This window comes from Phyllopteryx taeniolatus, chromosome 2 (genome assembly GCF_024500385.1).
Source record: "Phyllopteryx taeniolatus isolate TA_2022b chromosome 2, UOR_Ptae_1.2, whole genome shotgun sequence".
NCBI lineage: Eukaryota > Metazoa > Chordata > Actinopteri > Syngnathiformes > Syngnathidae > Phyllopteryx > Phyllopteryx taeniolatus.
In genome coordinates, this window is record NC_084503.1 from 19,879,921 (window position 1) to 19,900,770 (window position 20,850).

General features: G+C 42.5%; 1 protein-coding gene across 2 annotated transcripts in view; it reads left to right on the forward strand.

The window, feature by feature from the left end:
- Nucleotides 1-224: 224 nt before the first annotated feature.
- The window catches only part of slc6a5 (solute carrier family 6 member 5), a 33,127-nt gene continuing 12,501 nt past the window's right edge, over nucleotides 225-20,850 (forward strand). Inside the window, exons 1-10 of one of the 2 annotated variants that reach the window (XM_061764737.1) lie at nucleotides 225-380; nucleotides 2,433-2,583; nucleotides 3,092-3,223; nucleotides 3,331-3,504; nucleotides 7,375-7,525; nucleotides 8,049-8,181; nucleotides 13,296-13,430; nucleotides 13,542-13,645; nucleotides 18,247-18,371; nucleotides 18,488-18,600. In XM_061764737.1, the coding sequence (XP_061620721.1) occupies nucleotides 297-380; nucleotides 2,433-2,583; nucleotides 3,092-3,223; nucleotides 3,331-3,504; nucleotides 7,375-7,525; nucleotides 8,049-8,181; nucleotides 13,296-13,430; nucleotides 13,542-13,645; nucleotides 18,247-18,371; nucleotides 18,488-18,600 (1,302 nt within the window). In that variant the 5' untranslated portion in view covers nucleotides 225-296. Of the gene's footprint in view, nucleotides 381-1,151; nucleotides 1,625-2,432; nucleotides 2,584-3,091; nucleotides 3,224-3,330; nucleotides 3,505-7,374; nucleotides 7,526-8,048; nucleotides 8,182-13,295; nucleotides 13,431-13,541; nucleotides 13,646-18,246; nucleotides 18,372-18,487; nucleotides 18,601-20,850 lie in introns of those variants that run through there. The other variant, XM_061764728.1, reaches the window with a different exon arrangement.

Sequence of the window (20,850 nt, forward strand, 5' to 3'; positions counted from 1 at the left end):
GACGTGGGTGCGTGTGCGTATGTACGTGCATGTGACACGTTTAAATGCACGCGCCCGGCGTCAACGTATCGTAACTGGTGCGTAATACAGACGCGTACGTCGTACACTGGCGCACGCGCACCTCTGTCATCTCTGCGCAGCGTGTCCCTTAAAAAAAAAAAAAATCCCCATCCGCGAGGCCAAATGATTTATCAAAGTGCTATTATCAAGTAAATGTCCCGCCAAGGGCACCTTGCTCTGTACTGACGCACGGAGCCCGAGAAAGAAAATCGGCGCACGCTCAGAGTAGCGTGCACATGCACGAGCAAGTCAGCTGCGCTCACACCTCCCGTCTTTCCACTTGCACCCCTTTGAGCCTGTTCGGACAACTCCGCGGAATGGTAAGTGTTTCTGAACACCCCGATTTGCCCTTGCGCATGATTTCACATGGTTTTGGATTCTTTTGGATGGACTTTGTCACATCCGTGTTGGACTCCTCGCTGTGCGCTCCCTTTGCGCTGTCTGTGGTGCTGAATTGCAGTCAAACTTTACTTCGGTGCTGATCCCCACATTTAGTGGCATTCTTTGAGCTGATTTATTTTATTTTATTTTTTTAATAAAAGTCGTTTTAGGGTCCAAGCCGGGCAATTGCAAGATTTCGTCTGTTTTTACAGCCTTCATTTCGTGCCCCCCCCCCCCCCCCCCCCCCCCCCCCCCAGACACCCAGCCCCAGGAGATAGGCTACATTTCCAGGAAGTCATTTATAATTGTGCGCCCCGGGTCAGTAAAGCCGGCGATCGTGCATGCTTGCCCGGGAGAGCGAAGCCGCAGCAGCTTGTCTATTGCACATAAAAATCAAAGAAATCAAAAAAAATTAAAAAAATAAAAAATCTTGGATGTGTGTGTGGCTGAATGACATGAGGGGGCAATGGGCCGTAAAATTAAAGAATCCTGCAGAACGAGAGAAGAGGGGGTATTGTAACGCAACCCCCTCCCACTGACACACACACACAGCCTGTACAGACCGTGAGCTGTGAGTAGAGAACGCGTCCCCAAAACGTGGCAAAAAGGCACTTGCTCCCCCCCCCCCCCCCCCCCCCACCACCATTTCCACCACAAAGCATAAATGTGCTCCATCCAACCGTCAGTCTCACACTTTGTACACTCGTGACACAATTTGTCGTGCTCATCCCGCACGTCCATGTTCCAGGACGACCAGAGAAACATGGCCAAACAACCGGTGGCCCACATCCCCACGCAGCAATCGGACGGAAGTGCGGAATTGCCAGCCAACAAGCCCGAAATCGCATCCCCTCAGCCGGCCGCTCCTCAGCACAACCACCCGGCGCCTCAGCCGCCGGCTCTATGCAACGAGAGCCAAACTTTTTGTCCCACGGAAAATATACCGGGAGCACCGGACGGCAATAAAGCATATGGGACGTTCAAAAACAACCCAGCGGTGGTCCAAGCGTCTATGACGGCCAATTCGGCCTTTGGCAAGGAGCCCCCCATTTCGTCCTGCGGAGATGGGGCGCAGTACGCGGAGCAGAACAACACCGGGTCCAAGTGGACCCCTTTGAGCCAGACCACCGTCATACTGGGGGTTGATGGCAACATGTCTGTTCGAGCCGGCTCCCTGTCCCGGGTAAGCCTGCTCAAAGAACCGTTTGACTGCATGAACCCGCAGATTGTGACTTGAACGAACATTGCTTTGTTCTTAACGTGATTACAGCAGCCTGGTAACTTGTAACTTTGAAGTTTAGATCTCTTTGTCAAATCAATGCACACCGGCGAACATATTTTATTCCACCAAATAACGGGCGAGTTTTAATCCATGGCACACTTTTCGAAAATGTTTGCGGGACTGCAGTATGTGGCTTGCACTCCGGCTTGACTAGAAACTGTGTTGGGTCTTTGGTGCACGATAGTGGCAACTTTTGCCATATTAATCAAAGCCCATATTTTATTCATCTGAGTATTCTGGAGCATCGTATGTGTAAACTACGGGCGTTGAAGAATACGTGTTGCTTGGTTGTGGACCCCCCCTCAAATCCAGCAGTGAACCAAGTACTGTATAAAGAAAAGCGTTTGTATGTGCTGACACCAGGAATTTTTGATCTCGCGATAATTGGATTAGTTTTTCAATGCGGAGGTTAAGATTTACACCAGATTGCGGATTGTTTCTTCTCCTTCTGTGCTGGTAGTGATTAGTGAAAGTATTTGTTCTCTCAAATCCACTGTGTTTCTGATACAAGTTATTTATTGGCACAAATCTACAGTTTGTGCAGACTGTGGACTAATTCTCTCAAAACCGCAGATGTGTTCGTTCATTCAAAAAAAATGCTCTGACTAATATTATGCCCATGAGACGTTTTTTTTTCTTTTTGCTTTTCTTTCTTTGTTTTCCAATTACGATAGTTTTGAAAATGATCACGTCGTATTTTTCATGTCAGGCTGAAGGTGATGACGACGAGGGAGGGGATGAGAACAAGGCCAGGGGAAACTGGTCCAGTAAAGTGGATTTTATCCTCTCCATGGTTGGCTATGCTGTGGGACTGGGGAACGTGTGGAGGTTTCCTTATCTTGCCTTCCAGAACGGTGGAGGTAAGAGGGCTGTTGTGTTTGACACAATTTAGAAGACATAATAAAATAACAGCCTGCATGCCTCAATCATAACCTCCCACCCACCCATAAACGAAATTTAAGATTATTCGTAACATCTCCTACATAGGCCTATAACAGCAAAAATGTTGTGTAGAAAAAAAAGTAATATAATAATCATAATAATAATAATAATGCCGTCACTTTTATTACTATACATTTTTTTGATAGTGCTATAAATTGTTTAGATCCATTTTTTTTGTAGCCATGGTTTGGCTTTTATTTCACAACCAACTAAAATAGCAGTCACAAAATTTGCAGACTTTTTATTTGTAGAAATTTCCCTTAGCCAACTATTACACTATTATTATAATTATTATTCGTGGTAGTGGTGGAAGTAGTATTGTTATTTTTATGATAATGTTTTAAATGTGATGTAACCTGTGCCCGCCTCTTCTTCTTGTTACTGTTTTAAGATTTGCAATTTTAGTGTTGGGTATGTGCCCTGCAGGTGCATTTTTGATCCCTTACCTGACAATGTTGGGGATCGCCGGCATCCCCATCTTTTTACTGGAAGTGTCCCTGGGCCAATTTGCCAGCCAGGGCCCCGTGTCGGTGTGGAAGTGCATCCCGGCACTGCAAGGTACACACTGGCCCTTGCACTCAAGCTGGATCAACATTCACTGTACTCACCAGTCTCCACTTTCCTTAAGAGTAATTTATATATTTCGTCTCATTCATTTATTTTAGGTTGCGGGATGGCCATGTTGATAATATCTGTCTTGATAGCCATATACTATAATATTATTATGTGCTGGACACTGTACTACCTGTTCGCTTCGTTGAAGGGCTCACTGCCATGGGCTAACTGTAGGAATGCGTGGAACACGGTGGATTGTAAGGACAAAGACATGCTGCTCTTAGGTGAGACACACACACACACACACACACACAGAGGCATTCGTACTTACACGCACGTACACACACACTGAAAGTGCGCAATGCGTCACAATTCTCAGTTGAGGTGTCCTGCGGAAACTGTGATATATGCGGCGGTTTTCATTCAACACTTCAATGGCCTGTACATTCAATTATTTGTAGAATTTTGAGTATGACAACCACAGTGTGGACACACACTATACATATATTTATTTATTATGCGATACTTTACCGGACGAGATGAACATGCTTTACTAAAGTAATAGCAGTTGAACGTTCCATAATGTCATTATTTCATAAAGCATGTTAATAAAAACGTTAAATACTATTTTGGCTGTGGTCAAATGTGAGGGCATGTGTTTGAATATAGTACGCTTCGAGTTAGTATCGAAATTTAACGAATTTCTCTCTTTGAGATTGTGTGAATTCAGCACAAAAAAACTGCTTGCTTGACATATTTACTGTACTGACTGAGCAGCTGCTGCAGTGCTGCAGTGTGCGCAGCACTGACCTCGGCTGGCCGTCAGAAGAACTACTAGCTATTGTCACCCTTTTTCCACATCATCGAACGTAAACATTACAGTTACATGCTCTTCATTTCTGTCCTTTTTCAATGTGATCTTCTAAGACTAATTCTATGACAGAAGTCTGGCTCTAATTTAGAGACCCAGCAGCACAGTGGAAGACTGTTTAGCACATTTGCCTCACAGTTCTGAGGACTGGGGTTCAAATCCGTCCTCGCCTGTGTGGCGTTTGCATGTTGTCCCCCTGCCTGCGTTTTCTCCGGGTACTCCGGTTTCCTCCCAAAAACATGCATGGTAGGTTAATTGAAAACTTCGAGTTGTCCATACAGTAGATGTGAATGGACGTGCAAATGGTCAATTCCAATGAAGTTGGGACGTTGTGTTAAACATAAATAAAAACAGAATATAATGGTTTGCAAATCATGTTCAACAAGACAAGATATTTCATGTTCAAATTGATAAACTTTGTTTTTAGCAAATAATCATTAACTTGGGAGTTTTATGGCTGCAACACGTTCCAAAAAAGCTGGGACAGGTGGCAAAAAAGACTGAGAAAGCTGGGGCGAGATTCACCTCTTTGTGAACAAGTGCGTAAGAAAATAGTCGAACAGTTTAAGGACAATGTTCCTCAACGTACAATTGCAAGGAATTTCATCATCTACGGTCCATAATATCATCAAAACGTTCAGAGAAACTGGAGAAATCACTGGATGTAAGTGCCCAGGCCGAAAACCAACATTGAATGCCCGTGACCTCCGATCCCTCAGGCGGCACTGCATCAAAAACCGACATCATCACGAGAAGGATATCACCACATTGGCTCAGGAACACTTCCGAAAACCAATGTCAGTAAATAACAGTTCGGCGCTACATCCGTAAGTGCAACTTGAAACACTACTATGCAACGCAAAAGCCATTTATCAACAACACCCAGAAACGCCGCCGACTTCTCTGGGCCCGAGATCATCTAAGATGGACTGATGAAAAGTGGAAAAGTGTTCTGTGGTCCGTCGAGTCCACATTTCAAATTGTCTTTGGAAATTGTGGACGTCGTGTCCTCCGGGCCAAAGAGGAAAAGAACCATCCGGACTTTTATGAACGCAAAGTTGAAAAAGCCAGCATCTGTGATGTTATGGGTCTGTGTTAGTGCCAATGGCATGGGTAACTGTGAAGGCACCATTAATGCAGAATGGTACATACAGGTTTTGGAGAAACATGCTGCCATCTAAACGTCGTCTTTTTCATGGATGCCCCTGCTTATTTCAGCAAGACAATGCCAAACCACATTCTGCACGTGTTCCAGCAGTGTGGCTTCGTAGTAAAAGAGTGCGGGTACTAGACTGGCCTGCCTGCAGTCCAGACCTTTCTCCCATTGAAAATGTGTGGCGCATTATGAAGCGTAAAAAACGACAACGGAGACCCCAGACTGTTGAACAGCTGAAGCTGTACATCAAGCAAGAATGGGAAAGAATTCCACCTACAAAGCTTCAACAATTGGTGTCCTCAGTTGCCAAACATTTATTGAATGTTGTTAGAAGAAAAGCTGATGTCACCCTGTCCCAGCTTTTTTGGAACATGTTGCAGCCATAGTATTCTAAGTTAATGATTATTTGCTAAAAACAATAAAGTTTATCAGTTTGAAAATTAAATATCTTGTCTTTGTTGTGTCTTCAATTAAACATAGGTCGAACATGATTTGCAAATCATTGTATTCACAGCAGCGTCGCGCAAAAGGAGATTATCCTGTTGTTTCTTGACCGGATTATTTAACTCCGGTTCGGAACCAAAGTTTAAAAGAAGGTATTGGGCCACTCTCCACTTCGAATAAAGGTTAGACCTCTATTGCGGCAAGTGGTGTCCTATACGCAGACGGACGCATGGCTGCATGAGCTTGTGAAAACCATTGCGTACGTCATGTGACTGTTCTCACAGAGTCGTTCATTAACTTGATCACCTTTTATATTTTTCAATTTATTGTACATTGCCAAAAGTAGAACAGCAAACCGGCAACATTTCGTGTAACGTTGGCACTCGCGGTGCACTCTTGAGTGAGGTGGGAGCCATAGGGGAGGGGAACGCAGGTCCCTTCTTCATTCCTCCAGCGGCTCAGCGGCTCATCACGGTCACCTAGCCGACTGAGGAGCACTTTGAGAGCACGACAAGCCGCTGTCTTCCTGGTCCTTTTTCGTTGAGTGAGGTCAAGGCGTTTCTTTGTGCAGACATGTATGGTAACTGGGCAGGGGCGGGCCCAAGATCCTGCCGCTTTTGCTGACATCACCATAATGTGTCATCATTGATGACATAACCCGAACTCGATACAAATTTTGCAACCTTCAAATTATTAAGTGGTGGTTCCCCTTCCAAAGCAAGAATTCAATCACAGCTCTCTGCTTCTGGCGGGCATTCAATGATGACCTCATTTTCCAAAATGTCTGACAAGCTAAAACAAAACAATATACTGTATTGAGAGAGCGAGCGCAAAACAAACAAAAATATTGTACAAGCAGTATAAAAAAAATAAGAGTAAGAACAAAATCAGCTACATTGCGTGACCGCGAAGCGTCAACTGCGATATACGCAGGGTTTACGCTACAGCTTTGAATGAAGTAAATACAAAGGACTTTTTTTTAAAATCAGTGTATTTAGGTCTTTTTACATTTTTTTTAATTGGCGTCATCGTCCAAGGAGCTTGAAAAAAAGTATCAAGCCTATGTAGAAAGTAAGGAGGCAAAAGTACAGATATGTTTTCAAATATGAAGTAAAAGTAAAAAGTACTCAAGTAAAAAGCTCAAGTACAGACATCCACAAATCCAAGTATTTGGACTTTTGAGTTCATATTTCGTAAAATATTTGTAATTTGTTACTTCTCACCACTGCTTTTCATCTATCCAATCAAGTGTTTCGCACCAACCACTTTATTATGCAGTGCTATCTTATCCAATATATATGTGTGTGTGTGTGTGTCTGTCTGTGTGTGTGTCTGTCTGTCCATCCATCCATCCATCCATCGCCACCGACGTATAGTGACGGGCAGAACAATGAAATGTTCTTCCACGGGATGGCAGCAGGTTGAATTTACCAGTGTATCCACCAATGTTGCCATTCATACAAACATAATAATTTGATAAATGTGTTCGACCGAACAGGCGCAGATTTTACACTGAGTGAGTAAGTTTGTGAATAAATTGAGACTACTTTTTGTGCCATTTTTGTTTCGTGGTTTGCTGTGAGATGTTCCTAATGTGAAATATATGCTTTGGTTCAATGAAGGTAATTCATCTGTATATTGGCTGGTTATCTAATTGATGCATTTGGTTTCTTCTCGGAACAGACTCCTGCATCTTGCGGGACAGGAACTTCACCTCGATCAAGAACTCCTCTTTTTGTTTGTCTGCCCACACTGTTGGAAACCTGAGCAAACTATTAAACATGGCAGTGGAAGGCGGAAAGACGTATGTCAGCCCCAGTGAGGAGTACTTCAAGTGAGTGATGCTTCTAGCTGGTGAGAAAAAATAATGTAATCTAAGCAAATGTATGTTTTATGACATGCATCCTTTAAAGCTGCTATTTCTCAGGCTTTCATGTAAACATATTGTATCAAATATCAAATTTTTCTCTCTCCAATTGGATGTAAACTTATTTTCTTGTGTGTCCTTTACAAAAGCAAAATGCTTGAATTCTAGTAAAAAACAAATGTGTGAGTGTGCTGTCTTTCCTAAATGAGAATCAAGATCTGTAAAGAAAACAAAATCTGCCTTTATAACGTTAGTGATGTTGACTTTTAATTGACACTCTTCATATTGTAGAGTGCAGTACTGAACTGCATCATATGGTGTCTTAATATTTTGGTTACCTCATTTAGCTACATGATAGGAGCATGTGATGTTTTATTTTCTAATTAAAAATTGTCCAACAAAGTAATGCTAAAAATATAGCAACATAACATTGTACAGTATTCAAAGTATATTTTTGTTGTGTGTTGGTGTTTGATGACTCCTCCTGCAGGTACAATGTGCTGCACATCTCCAAAGGCATCGAATACCCGGGAGACATTCGCTGGCCTCTGGCAGGCTGTCTGTTTCTGGCCTGGGTCATTGTCTACGCCTCTTTGGCCAAGGGAATCAAGACATCAGGAAAGGTAATGCTGCGCTTTGTACTTGTTAACTACAGAAAAAAAAAAAAAAGAATGCCTCGAACTGTTTTGAAAGAAAAGCATCAAACAAAAACATGTGGTCCCCCATGTATAGCGTTACTATTCGTTTTGACGGAATGCCAATGATCTTAAAGATGCTGTTTTACCCCTAAAACAACTACACCTAAATGGGTAGGCTTTAACTCCTTGTACATATTAAGAACTGTATTAACATTTTTTTTTTAAAGCCAGATAGTGAGTTAAAATGGACTCCACGCACTTCCCATATAAAACAGTGGATATGTCGTATCTCCCAGCTAATTGGCAAAACGAAGTAATGATAATACTAATAATAAGAAGTGAATCTATATATGTTTGCGATTTAAAAGTTGAATAAAAATCTCCTGAAATAAGCGTTTTATGGGTTGAACTATAAGACATTGGTTTCAACGTCAACGTTTGAGCACGTTCATTAATCTTATATTATACTGCCCTCTTGTGGAGATAATTATGCCATGCATCCTCTCAAAACGTAATCATGAGAAGTGCCTTGCAGACTTTTATATATTAAATAAACAGATACTGTAATTATTATTATTATCATTTTTATTATATATTAGTGGCAAGGCTAGCGCTATTTTGGGTCGTCCACCAAATGGCCTTTTTCAGGGTCTAAATAGTTCGATCAAATTTCAGAAGGGTACGTTCCAAAATTAAGTCAAGGGCTCAGCCCACTCACACTCGACCTACACTCACTCCTAGTCACCATTAAAATATCATTTGTGGTGGTGGCTCTGTGATGAAGCTGTGTGCACTGTTTTTAAAATTGAGACCACCGCATAGGAAACAACTTTTCATCTAATAACAATTGTCAATTTTCCAGAGTTGGTGCTTCAAATTGAGATTCTCTAATTATGAGAGATCTGTTGTTTATTTGTACTTCTATTGAAAAGATTTCCGAGTTTTACAGGTTATTTGTCACATTAAAGGTGAAAAACGTTTACCCTCCTGATAAGCAAAATTCCACGGATTAGCTGTAGTAAGATTTCCCAGTTGATTACGATGGGACTCATCTACAGCTACGTGGCAACTTGTTTATGCAGTCACAATTGACAGTACGGTGAGATGTGTGTGCAGCTCCCAATAGGTCAGTAGTATCAATTTCTGCAAACAAAAAGATAGCATAGTAGGAATTAAGAGGATTTGTGATGTCTTTTCTCTTAACCTTGTAACCATGGGCACACCGTTGTAAATTCTATTTCGTTTTTAGAATCAGAATCAGAATCTTTATTTGCTAAGTATGTCCAAAAAAACGCACAAGGAATTTGTCTCCGGTAGTTGGAGCCGGTCTAGTACGACAACAAACAGTCAATTGACAGAGAACACTTTAGAGACAAAAAGACATTGAGAAAAACAGTCACTGAGCAATAAAGGGTTGCTAATTATCTGGTAATGCCTGTACAATTTTATTTTTTTTATTTTTTAGACAATGGTGCAAAAAGATGCAGAGTCCTCTCGCACTCAGAGCAGTTTGAATGACTAATCTCGCAATAGTCCGGTGCAATGACCATTGTGCAAAGGGCACCGAGACTTCAAGGAATCTATGCAGTTTAAAGTGACTAGTAGTCCGATAATCTGGGACAATGTCGATTGTGCAAATGTTGCAGATACTCCTCAGTCAGTGTGCAAATGGTGCAGATGCTACTCTGGCATGAGTGGCCAGTATTGGTCAACAACAGATATGCAAATAGTGCAGCGTGGCGAGACTACTACAGTGAGTGCACGAGTAATGTATAATTGGCCCCACAGAAATGTGACAACAAACAAGACAAAAAAATTCGCAGCATGTTGCAATGAAATTGTAGGTTAGCTGTTTAAGAAGTTGATTGCAATAGGGAAGAAGCTGTTGGAATGTCTGCTCGTTCTAGTTTGCATTGATCGGTAGCGCCTACCTGAGGGAAAGAGCTGGAAGAGCTGGTGACCGGGATGTGGAGGGTCCGAGAGGATTTTATACGCTCTTGTCTTAGTTCTGGCCGCGTGCAAGTCCTCAAGTGTGGGCAGGGGGGTACCGACAATCTTTTCAGTGGTTTTGATATTCCGTTGCAGTCGGAGTTTGTCCTTTTTTGTAGCAGCACCAAACCAGACTGGACTGATTCGATGACCGCTGTGTAGAACTGCCTCAGCAGTTCCTGTGGCAGGCCGTGCTTTCTCAGAAGCCGCAGGAAGTACATCCTCTGCTGGGCCTTTTTGAGGACGGACTTGATGTTGATCCCCCACTTCAGGTCCTGAGAGACTGTAATTCCCAGGAACCTGAAGGTCTCGACGGTTGACACAAGGCAGCTGGACAGCGTGAGGGGCAGCTTTGGCGAAGGATGCCTCCTGAAGTCCACGATCATCTCTACAGTCTTGAGCGTGTTCAGCTCCAGGTTGTGTCGGCCGCACCACAGCTCCAGCCGCTCCACTTCCTGTCGATATGCAGACTCGTCAGTGTCAGTGGTGTCATCTGCAAAACTTGAGGAGTTTGACAGCCGGGTGCGTTGAGGTGCAGTTCGTGTAGAGAGAGAAGAGCAGCAGAGAGATCCTGTTTTAGTTTACTGTAACTATTCCATTTTAGTGTTTTATTTACATAGGTATATATTTTCTTTGTTCCACTTTGTTCTCACTTTGTTAAAAAACTTGACGTGATAGAGAAAAAATTAGATTAGTTTTGGATTCCGCACCCAAAAAGAGTTAAAAACAACTGTCAAACCTAACTCAACAAAAATTGTGTTCCCCAGTGTTATGTATGGCTTTTGTTTAATGATGATCTCTTAAGAACCGTAGGAGTTACACGGCTGGCACCACAAAGTACACAACATAGTTTGTTCAGAAATAAAGTTGAGTTAAATTGAGTTTGAAATACAACTTTAAAACAATTCAGTGCAATAAATAAATTCATCCATCCAGCCATGCATTTTCCTCCGCTTATCCGAAGTCTGTTTCGGGGGGCAGCAGCTTAAGCAGGAAAGCCCAGACTCCCCTCTCCCCAGCCACTTAGTCCAGCTCTTCTGGGAGGATCCCCAGGCGTTCCCAGGCCAGCCGAGAGACGTATAGTCTCTCCAAGGTGTTCTGGGTCGTCCCCAGGACCTCCTCCCGGTGGGACGTGCCTGGAACACAGCACCAGATCGTCCGGGATGCATCATAATGATGCCCGAGCCACCTCATCTGGAGCAGCGGCTTGACTGAGCCCTTCCCGGATGACCAAGCCCTCACCCTATCTCTAAGGGAGAGCCCGGACACCCTGCAGGGGAAACTTATTTCGGCTGCTTGTATCCACAATCATCTTTCAGTCATGACCCACAGCTCGTGACCATAGGTGAGGGTAGGAACGTAGATCGGACGGATGTCCCCGATGTCCAAACGATGTTGCAGAGGCATGTCAACCAGGACAGCCCCACAACATCCAGAGCCTTTAGGAACTCGGGGTGGATCTCATCCACCCCTGGGGTGCTGCCACTGAGGAGCTTTTTAACCACCTCAGTGACCTCAACCCCAGAGATAGGAGAGCTCACCTCTGAGTCTCCAGACTCTACTTCCTCATGGGAAGGCATTTCGATGGAATTGAGGAGGTCTTCGAAGTATTTGGCCCACCGACTCACAATCTCCCGAGTTGAAGTCAGCAGTGCACCGTCCCAACTATACACAGTGTTAATGGTGCACTGCTTCGCCCTCCTGAGACGATGGATGGTGGACCAAAATTTCCTTGAAGCCGCTGGAAGTCGTTCTCCATGGCCTCACCAAACTCCTCCCATGCCGTTTTATCTTCAGTGAGCACCAATCACGCCCTTCCAGGTCTCACTGTCATTACCCACGTGAGCGTTGAAGTCACCCAGCAAAACGAGGGAGTTCCCAGTGTGAGGGCTCTCCAGCACCCCCTCCAAGGACTCCAAGAAGGGTGAGTACTCTGAACTGCTGTTTGGTGCGTAGGCACAAACAACAGTTAGGACCCGTCTCCCCACCCAAAGGGGGAGGGAGGCTACCCTCTCGTCCACCGGGTTAAACGCCAACATCCAGTCGGGGGGCAATAAGTATACCCACACCTGCTTGGCACCTCTCACCGTGGGCAACTCCAGAGTGGAAAAGAGTCCAACCCCTCTCAAAGAGGACTGGTACTGAAGCCCAAGCTGTGTGTGGAGGTGAGCCTGACTATATCTAGTCAGAACTGGTCTACCACACACAGCAGCTTGGGCTACTTACCTGCCAGAGAGGTGACATTCCAGGTTCATAGAGCCAGCTTCTGCAGCTGGGGATTGGACCGCCAAGGTCCCCGCCTTTGGCCACCACCCAGCTCACTACGCACCCGACCTCTTTGGCCCCTCACACAGGTGGTGAGCCTATGGGAAAGGGGACCCACGTTGCCTCTTTGGGATGTGCCCAGCCGGGCCCCATGGGTGCAGACCCGGCTTAGAGCCCCACCTCTTGGCCTGGCTCCAGAGGGCGGCCCCGGTGACCCGCGTCCGGGAACCCTAGGTCCATTCATTTGTTTACCATAAGGGGTCAATGAGCCGTATTTTGTCTGGTCCCTCACCGAGGACCTGCTTGCCATGGGTGTACCTACTAGGGGCGTAAAGCCCCAGACAACTTGGCTCCTAGAATCATCTGGACACGCAAACCCCTCCACCACGATAAGGGGGAGGGGGGAATAAACAGTTGTCTGCAATAAATTCAATCAATCATAATCTCAGTTGATCATTCATTAACATTCATAAGGTGTAAATAAATGTATTTTTTTGGTGTTATGATTTGTTAAAAAAAATATATATGTATTTTTTTTTACCACTCCCAATATACTGTATGTTGCGACTGGAGCAAGATTGCATGACTTGACTTGCAACTTGGTTAAACCAAGTAATGACTTGACTCGACTTGCTTGAAATTTAGTGGCGACTCGACCTGACTTGCTTGACTTTCTTTCACGCAGTGACTTGGCACTTGCTTCCGACTCGAAGGTTGTGACTTCAGACTTGCTTTTGACTTGCACATATGACTTACTCACACATCTGACATACAGTATACAGTATTGTACTGTTTTTCAATCTTTTGACCATCTTGTTTTCCCTATATGTCTCTTCTTGTGTAAGGTGGTGTATTTCACAGCCACTTTTCCCTACGTGGTGCTGGTGATCCTGTTGATCAGAGGCGTGACCCTCCCCGGGGCTGCTGATGGTATTCTCTACTTCATCACACCAAAGTGGGAGAAACTTATGGACGGGAAGGTGCATGACGCTGCCCTGTTTTCACTCAGTGCTTGACCTATTTCACCTGACGCTTTCTCAAAGGTTGGATTCCCCCTTCCTGCTTCTAACGTGGAGTATGTCCTCCATTAGGTGTGGAAAGATGCAGCCACTCAGATCTTTTTCTCTCTGTCTGCTGCTTGGGGAGGCCTGATAACACTCTCGTCCTACAATAAGTTCCACAATAACTGCTACAGGTAAACACACAAAAGGTAAACTATGCTTCTGGCAAATAACTTCAAACTTGCACCATGGTGACGCACTTGTTAGGATGACAGAAGCCTTCAATGCAAAATATGGGTGATCTTGACCATTTGAAATAGCAAAATGTTCTCATTAGGACGAGACACGTGTTTTTATGCTTATTTATGTTGCTATATTTTATTATTTTTCTTTTTTTTAACAAATATAAACTCCACTTAAAAATACGGGTCTATCTGTGTTTATTTATTTTCTCCAGACTTTAGAAAGAAAGAGGACAAATTATTTTTACAGGTACTTTGAAGCCCTTTACATAAAATGTTTTGACCACGAGATATATGTATGTGGTTTTAACCAGAGGTGGATCAAGTAGCCAAATATTGTACTCAAGTAAGAGTAAAAAGTAGTCCTCTAAATAATTACTTGAGTAAGAATGAGACCAGTCAAGTAAGTAGTAGTGGGTAACTAGTGAGTAACTTCTGACTTATTTTTAAATCAGTGTGAGTGTCAAATAAAATAAAAATAACATATAAATGTGCAAATTCAGATATTGCTGAACCATATCACTTAATCTAAAACATAATAAATAAAATATTTTTAAAATAAAATATTTGTAAAATAACAAATTAAGGCAAATGCAGCTCCAAGAAATGGTCTTATACTATATTGTTTGTACTTGGTAAACAGCACATACTGTAGGCTCACCAGGCAGAATACAAAAACAGGAACCAAGGCTGCAATAGATATAAAAAGTGTACACACCCCTGTTAAAATGCCAGGTTTTTGTGTTGTAAAAAATTTTTGACCAGGATAAATCATGTTCAAACTTTTTCCACCAGTAATGTGACCCAGAATTTGTACAACTCAACTGATTTATCTTTGTATCTTTTTGTGAGGGGAGGTGAAAAGAAACAACTGAAATAAACTTGAATGTGATTGACTTGGACTTGACATTAAACTTGCTGCCTTATTGGCCAGGTCACCATTGCAAAAGAGATGTTCTGTTTTAACTGGTCTTTAAATAAAGTTCAAATTAAATAAATTAAAAAATCTGGTTGCACAAGGATGCTCTCTCCTCCTATAACTGGCACGTGGCTGTGTTCATACTTAAGGGATCACATTCAAACTCGCCCCCATTAAAATTTTTAAGTGGAAAACAACACCTGCATAGGGCCTTACAGAAACATAATTTGCTTTATCCACTGAAATGACTGAATGAAGAAGCTGTTTACAGACCAGACTTATCGATAAAGTGTGTGTGTGTGTGAGAGAGAGAGAGTGCGAGAGAGCGAGAGAGAGCTTTCTCAAGTTAGAACTGGGCTGAAATATCCAAGTTTGGGCATTGACAAAACTGCGCTGCATGTTAAAGCTGTTGTTTTTCGTAGTCTGTAATGTAAACACGAGTCACGGGCGGCTGTCATGACTCACTTGGATTGGCCTGCGAAGCCCAATAAAAGACTTTGTGTGCGGACATGTGACTTTCTTGTGTTGTTTAATTGGTGAATTTGAGTCAAACGTCACGGTGGTAATCACGAGGGATTGGAGCAATGGGGCCCGATGTAGAAGGTGGAAAGTCTAAAAATTGTTCACGCACGCAATTATTGATAAATGAAATTAGCGAGTGGCATGTAGATTATTGAAACAGGTTAAAAGTACCGCTTCTTCACATAAATACTCGAGTAAAAGTAAAAAGTATTCTTCATTAAAATGACAAGTACAATTTATCCAAAATGTTACTGGAGTAAATGTAACAGTAAATGTAGTGTGTTCCGACCAACCTTGGGTTTTCATTTACAACCCCAATTCCAATGAAGTTGGGACGTTGTGTTAAACATAAATAAAAACAGAATACAATGATTTGCAAATCATGTTCAACCTATATTTAATTGAATACACTACAAAGACAATATATTTAATGTTCAAACTGATAAACTTTATTGTTTTTACCAATAATCATTAACTTAAGTTAAGGAATGCTCATCAAACACCTGTTTGGGATAAACTTTATTTTTTTTACCAATAATCATTAACTTAAGTTAAGGAATGCTCATCAAACACCTGTTTGGAACATCCCACAGGTGACAGGCTAATTGGGAACAGGTGGGTGCCATGATTGGGTATAAAAGGAGCTTCCCTGAATTGCTCAGGTCATTACAAGCACAGATGGGGCGAGGTTCACCTCTTTGTGAACAAGTGCGTGAGAAAATAGAAGGACAATGTTCCTCAACGTACAATTGCAAGGAATTTAGTGATTTCATCATCTACAGTCCATAAAGGTTCACAGACAACTTTGAATGCCCGTGACCTTTGATCCCCCAGGCGGCACTGCATCAAAAACTGACATCACTGTGTAAAGGATATCACCACATGGGCTCAGGAACACTTCAGAAAACCAATGTCAGTAAATACAGTTCGGCGCTACATCCGTAAGTGCAACTTGAAACTCTACTATGCAAAGAGAAAGCCATTTATCAACAACACCCAGAAACGCCGCTGGCTTCTCTGGGCCAGAGCTCATCTAAGATGGACTGATGCAAAGTGGAAAAGTGTTCTGTGGTCCGACGAGTCCACATTCCAAATTATCTTTGGAAATTGTGGACATCGTGCCCTCCGGGCCAGAGGAAAAGAACCATCCGGACTGTTGTGGACGCAAAGTTCAAATGCCAGCATCTGTGATGGTATGGGGCTGTGTTAGTACCAATGGAATGGGTGATTTATACATCTGTGAAGGCACCATTAATGCTGAAAGGTACATACAGGTTTTGGAGAAACGTGTTGCCATCCAAGCAACATAATTTTCATGGACGCCCCTGCTTATTTCAGCAAGACAATGCCAAACCACATTCTGTATGTGTTACAACAGCGTGGGTTCGTAGTAAAAGAGTGCGGGTACTAGACTGGGCTGCCTGCAGTCCTCCCATTGAAAATGTGCATTATAACGGACAGCTGAAGCTGTACATCAAGCAAGAATGGAAAAGAATTCCATCTCCAAAGCTTCAAAAATTAGTGTCCTCAGTTCCCAAACATTTATTGAATGTTGTTAAAAGAAAAGGTGATGTAACATAGTGGTAAACATGACCCTGTCCCAGCTGTTTTGGAACGTGTTGCAGCCTAAGTTAATGATTATTTGCTTAAAACAATAAAATTATCATTTTAAACATTAAATATATTGTCTTTGTAGTGTATTTGATTAAATATAGGTTGAGCATGATTTGCAAATCATTGTATTCTGTTATTTATGTTTTAACACAACATCCCAACTTCATTGGAATTGGGTTTGTACATTTCCTAACTAAAATGTATACTTTTACAGCGATAACAGTTCTCCTAACCATCTTCGTTACTTGTTAGTACAAAATAGTCTTTATATTTCGTCATCTACGGTACATAATATCATCCAAAGGTTCAGAGAATCTGGAGAAATCACTGCATGTAAGCAGCAAGGCCGAGAACCAACATTGAATGCCCGTGACCTTCGATCCCTCAGGCGGCACCATCAAAAACTGACATCAATGTGTAAAGGATATCACCACATGGGCTCAGGAACACTTCAGAAAACCAATGTCAGTAAATGCTGTTCGGCGCTACATCCGTACGTGCAAGCAATTTATCAACAACACCCAAAAATTCCGCCGGCTTCTCTGGGCCCGAGATCATCTAAGATGGACTGATGAAAAGTGGAAAAGTGTTCTGCGGTCCGACGAGTCCACAGTTAAAATTGGTTTTGGAAATTGTGGACGTCGTGTCCTCCGGGTCAAAGAGGAAAAGAACCATCCAGACTGTTATGGATGCGAAGTTGAAAAAGCCAGCATCTGTGATGTTAAGAGGCTGGGTTAGTGCAAATGACACATCTGTGACGGCACCATTAATGCGGAAAGGTACACAGGTTTTGGAGAAACATGATGCCATCCAAGCAACGTTTTTTTCATGGACGTCCCTGCTTATTTCAGCAAGACAATGCCAAACCACATTCTGTAGGTGTTACAACAGCATGGCTTCATAGTAAAAGAGTGCGGGTACAAGACTGGCCTGCAGGCCTATCTCCCATTGAAAATACGACAACGGAGACCCTGGGAACAGCTGAAGCTGTACATCAAGCAAGAATGGGAAAGAATTCCACCTACAAAGCTTCAACAATTAGTGTACTCAGTTCCCAAACATTTATCGAATGTTAAAAGAAAAGGTGATGTAACATAGTGGTAAACATGATCCTGTCCCAGCTTTTTTGGAACTTGTTGCAGCCTAAGTTAATGATTATTTGCTAAAAACATATCAGTTTGAACATTAAATATCTTTTTGTAGTGTATAGGTCAAACATGATTTGCAAATCATTGTATTCTGTTTTTATTTGTTTAACACAACACCCAAACATTGGAATTGGGGTTGTAATAAGGAAAAGATTTTCAAAATTCCTAATGCATTGTTCAGATGTTGTTCATGCCATTTTTACTGCCTTTAGAGGGCACTCCTGTACTTTCTTGTGTGCAGTCCTGTAATATTTCACATCTGAAATTCCTTTCCAGTGTGTGGAATTTTTGCAGTCAGTAAAGCGGAAACTTTCCAAAGTAAGAGATCCGTTTCCTTTCTTTCCCTGCAGGGACACCATGATAGTGGTGTGTACCAACAGTGCCACCAGTATATTTGCTGGCTTCGTCATCTTTTCTGTCATTGGTTTCATGGCACATGAGTTGGATGTGCCAATTGATAAGGTGGCAGACGAAGGTAGGAAACTGGCTGGCTGGTAGTCACTGCAACACACCTGGACAAATATCAGGAGACACATTGTGTGCAGTTTCATATTTATACGTGTGTGTGCGCGCGCGCCCTCGCGACTGCAGGTCCAGGCATAGCATTCGTGGTGTATCCAGAGGCTCTGACCAGACTTCCTCTATCTCCATTCTGGGCTATCATCTTCTTTCTCATGCTCCTGACTCTTGGCCTGGATACCATGGTAACTGTTAAGCTCTTTGTATGTGTATTTCTGCATGCAGTCAAATCTGCTAATGAGATTGGATGTGGTAGAGATTTGTGGCTTTTTAATGACACATACTGTATGTAGAGGACGACAACTACTTAAAAAAGAAATAACTATTCTTAGTAATTAAATTTTATTTAAAACAACGCAATGTTGACTGTCAGCAAAACTCAGCTGGCATAGGCTAGCTCACCTGTGACCCTAACATGAACAAACATTACAGAACTTCTTTTGGAGCCTTTAGTTAATTAAGGAATCCTCAGTCATGAAGACTCACAATGTTACATTACACAGTTACTCAGTATAGATGACCTTAGTGTGACAACTGTAATGCAGATATTTTTTTTGGGACTAAAAGCCATCAAACTTCCTGGTACTTGCTATAACAGTCACCAGCTGATTCAGTACACTCGGGGACTCAGTGATTCAAGGAGTTCAAAGAGCCATTCAAAGTCCAATAAAAGCCACTTCAGCTGCCTTACAAATGGGCCCATGCTACAATATTGCATGTTGTGGCAAACATTAATAGATGGCAGCAGTATAATTTTTATGTTTAAGAAATGGCTGCAGAACAAACCACCATGAAGGCTTATATAATAGAAAAAACAGTAATGTTGTAAATCACAAAGACTACAAGAAATAATTTGTGATTCATTATATAACTTTGCAGTTGAAATAAAGTTTTGCCTATTTAGTACACACAGCAATGGGGGTCAGCAGATGCTTGGATTCTTTTCCCCGGTCACAGCACTCATTTTTGATTGGTGAAGCCACTTGCTTGGCAGAGTTCACTGGGGTCTCAGAGATCCAATGAAATTTATGCCAGCCATGCCCAATAGGCTGGATTGCCAAAGTGGAGTCTTGAGTGTGCACCCTGGAAAGCAGACAAAAATGCACAAACAGCATAATTGTAATGGCCAAACTCCATTGTTATGGCTGAATTAAACTCCTTCTTTACCAGCTGAATGTTTAACAGTCACCCTCCTCCTGCCAAAATGCTTACTGCTGCACACATTGACCCAATTAACACAATTAGCCATTTATGCTCCCCACTGGGACAGATTTTGGATGAAGTGCAAGAAGCAGAAGGGGATCTGTGTGATTGGAGTGAAAGAAACTAAGTTGACCTTAATGTTTTAGATAAAACAAAACCAAATGATGGCTAGTAAAACGCAATTCAGGGACATTTACTACAATAACAAAACAGTTTAATTTTTTGGGTTGTTTCCAGTGACGTAGATCCAATCTGCATCATACTGTGTAAATTATTTTGTCGATTTCATATCACTAAAGGGAACATTTCTCAGCATGTTGCATTGTTCTTTATTTACCATTGCAAACTACAAGCACAACCACAAACTAAAATTAATGTCTGACAGTCCCAGTCAAAATTGTCAGTATTCTATCTTAGCAAAATATATTTATTTTTTATTACATATATTATTTCATTAGAAGATGAAGTGTCCAGTGAATCACAGTGCATTGCAGGACTGTATTTACCAACTTTATGCCAGAGCGTCCAAATTGCCTTCAATCCAGATAGAACACGGCCACCTTCACATGTTGAGAAGAGGACACAGCAGCACACAAATCAACAGGAAGAGTAAATGATGTTACTACTTTGTTCAGGCAGCGGTGGGTCGGAAGAAGCCCAAAAAGCATTTTGACTCTAATCGACTAGGGATGTTGACAGAAAAGTAGTTTCAGGAGCTCAGGGGGAGAGAGGCCAAAGGAAGTAGGTAGATTGGTGCCACAGGGTTCTTTTTTAATTGTATCTTTTAGTTTACACGTACGAACGCAGCCACCACTGTCGTCTGCATGTTTGTGTATTCATCCTCTGCTCCTAGGACGCCTAGCCTTTTTTACCATCTTGTAGTCTTTTCAGATGACAGCCTCCACCTGTCAAGTCTCCCTGTGGCAATCTAAACCCTTTGCCTTGATTTGTTTTTCAATCTGTTCCTGCTCAAAATTGAGTCATTCATTCATTCATTCATTCTCCATACCGCTTATCGTCACTATGGTCGCGGGCATGCTGGAGCCTCTCCCAGCTGACTTTGGGTGAGGCGAGCTACACCCTGAACTGGTTGCCAGCCAATCACGGGGCAAAATTGGGACACGCACACACACACACGCACACACATTGGAACATGGTGAAAATGTTAATTGGATTAAGTGGAAATTGATTTGATACAGAATTGCATCATCATTTGAAGCTCTGATTCATCG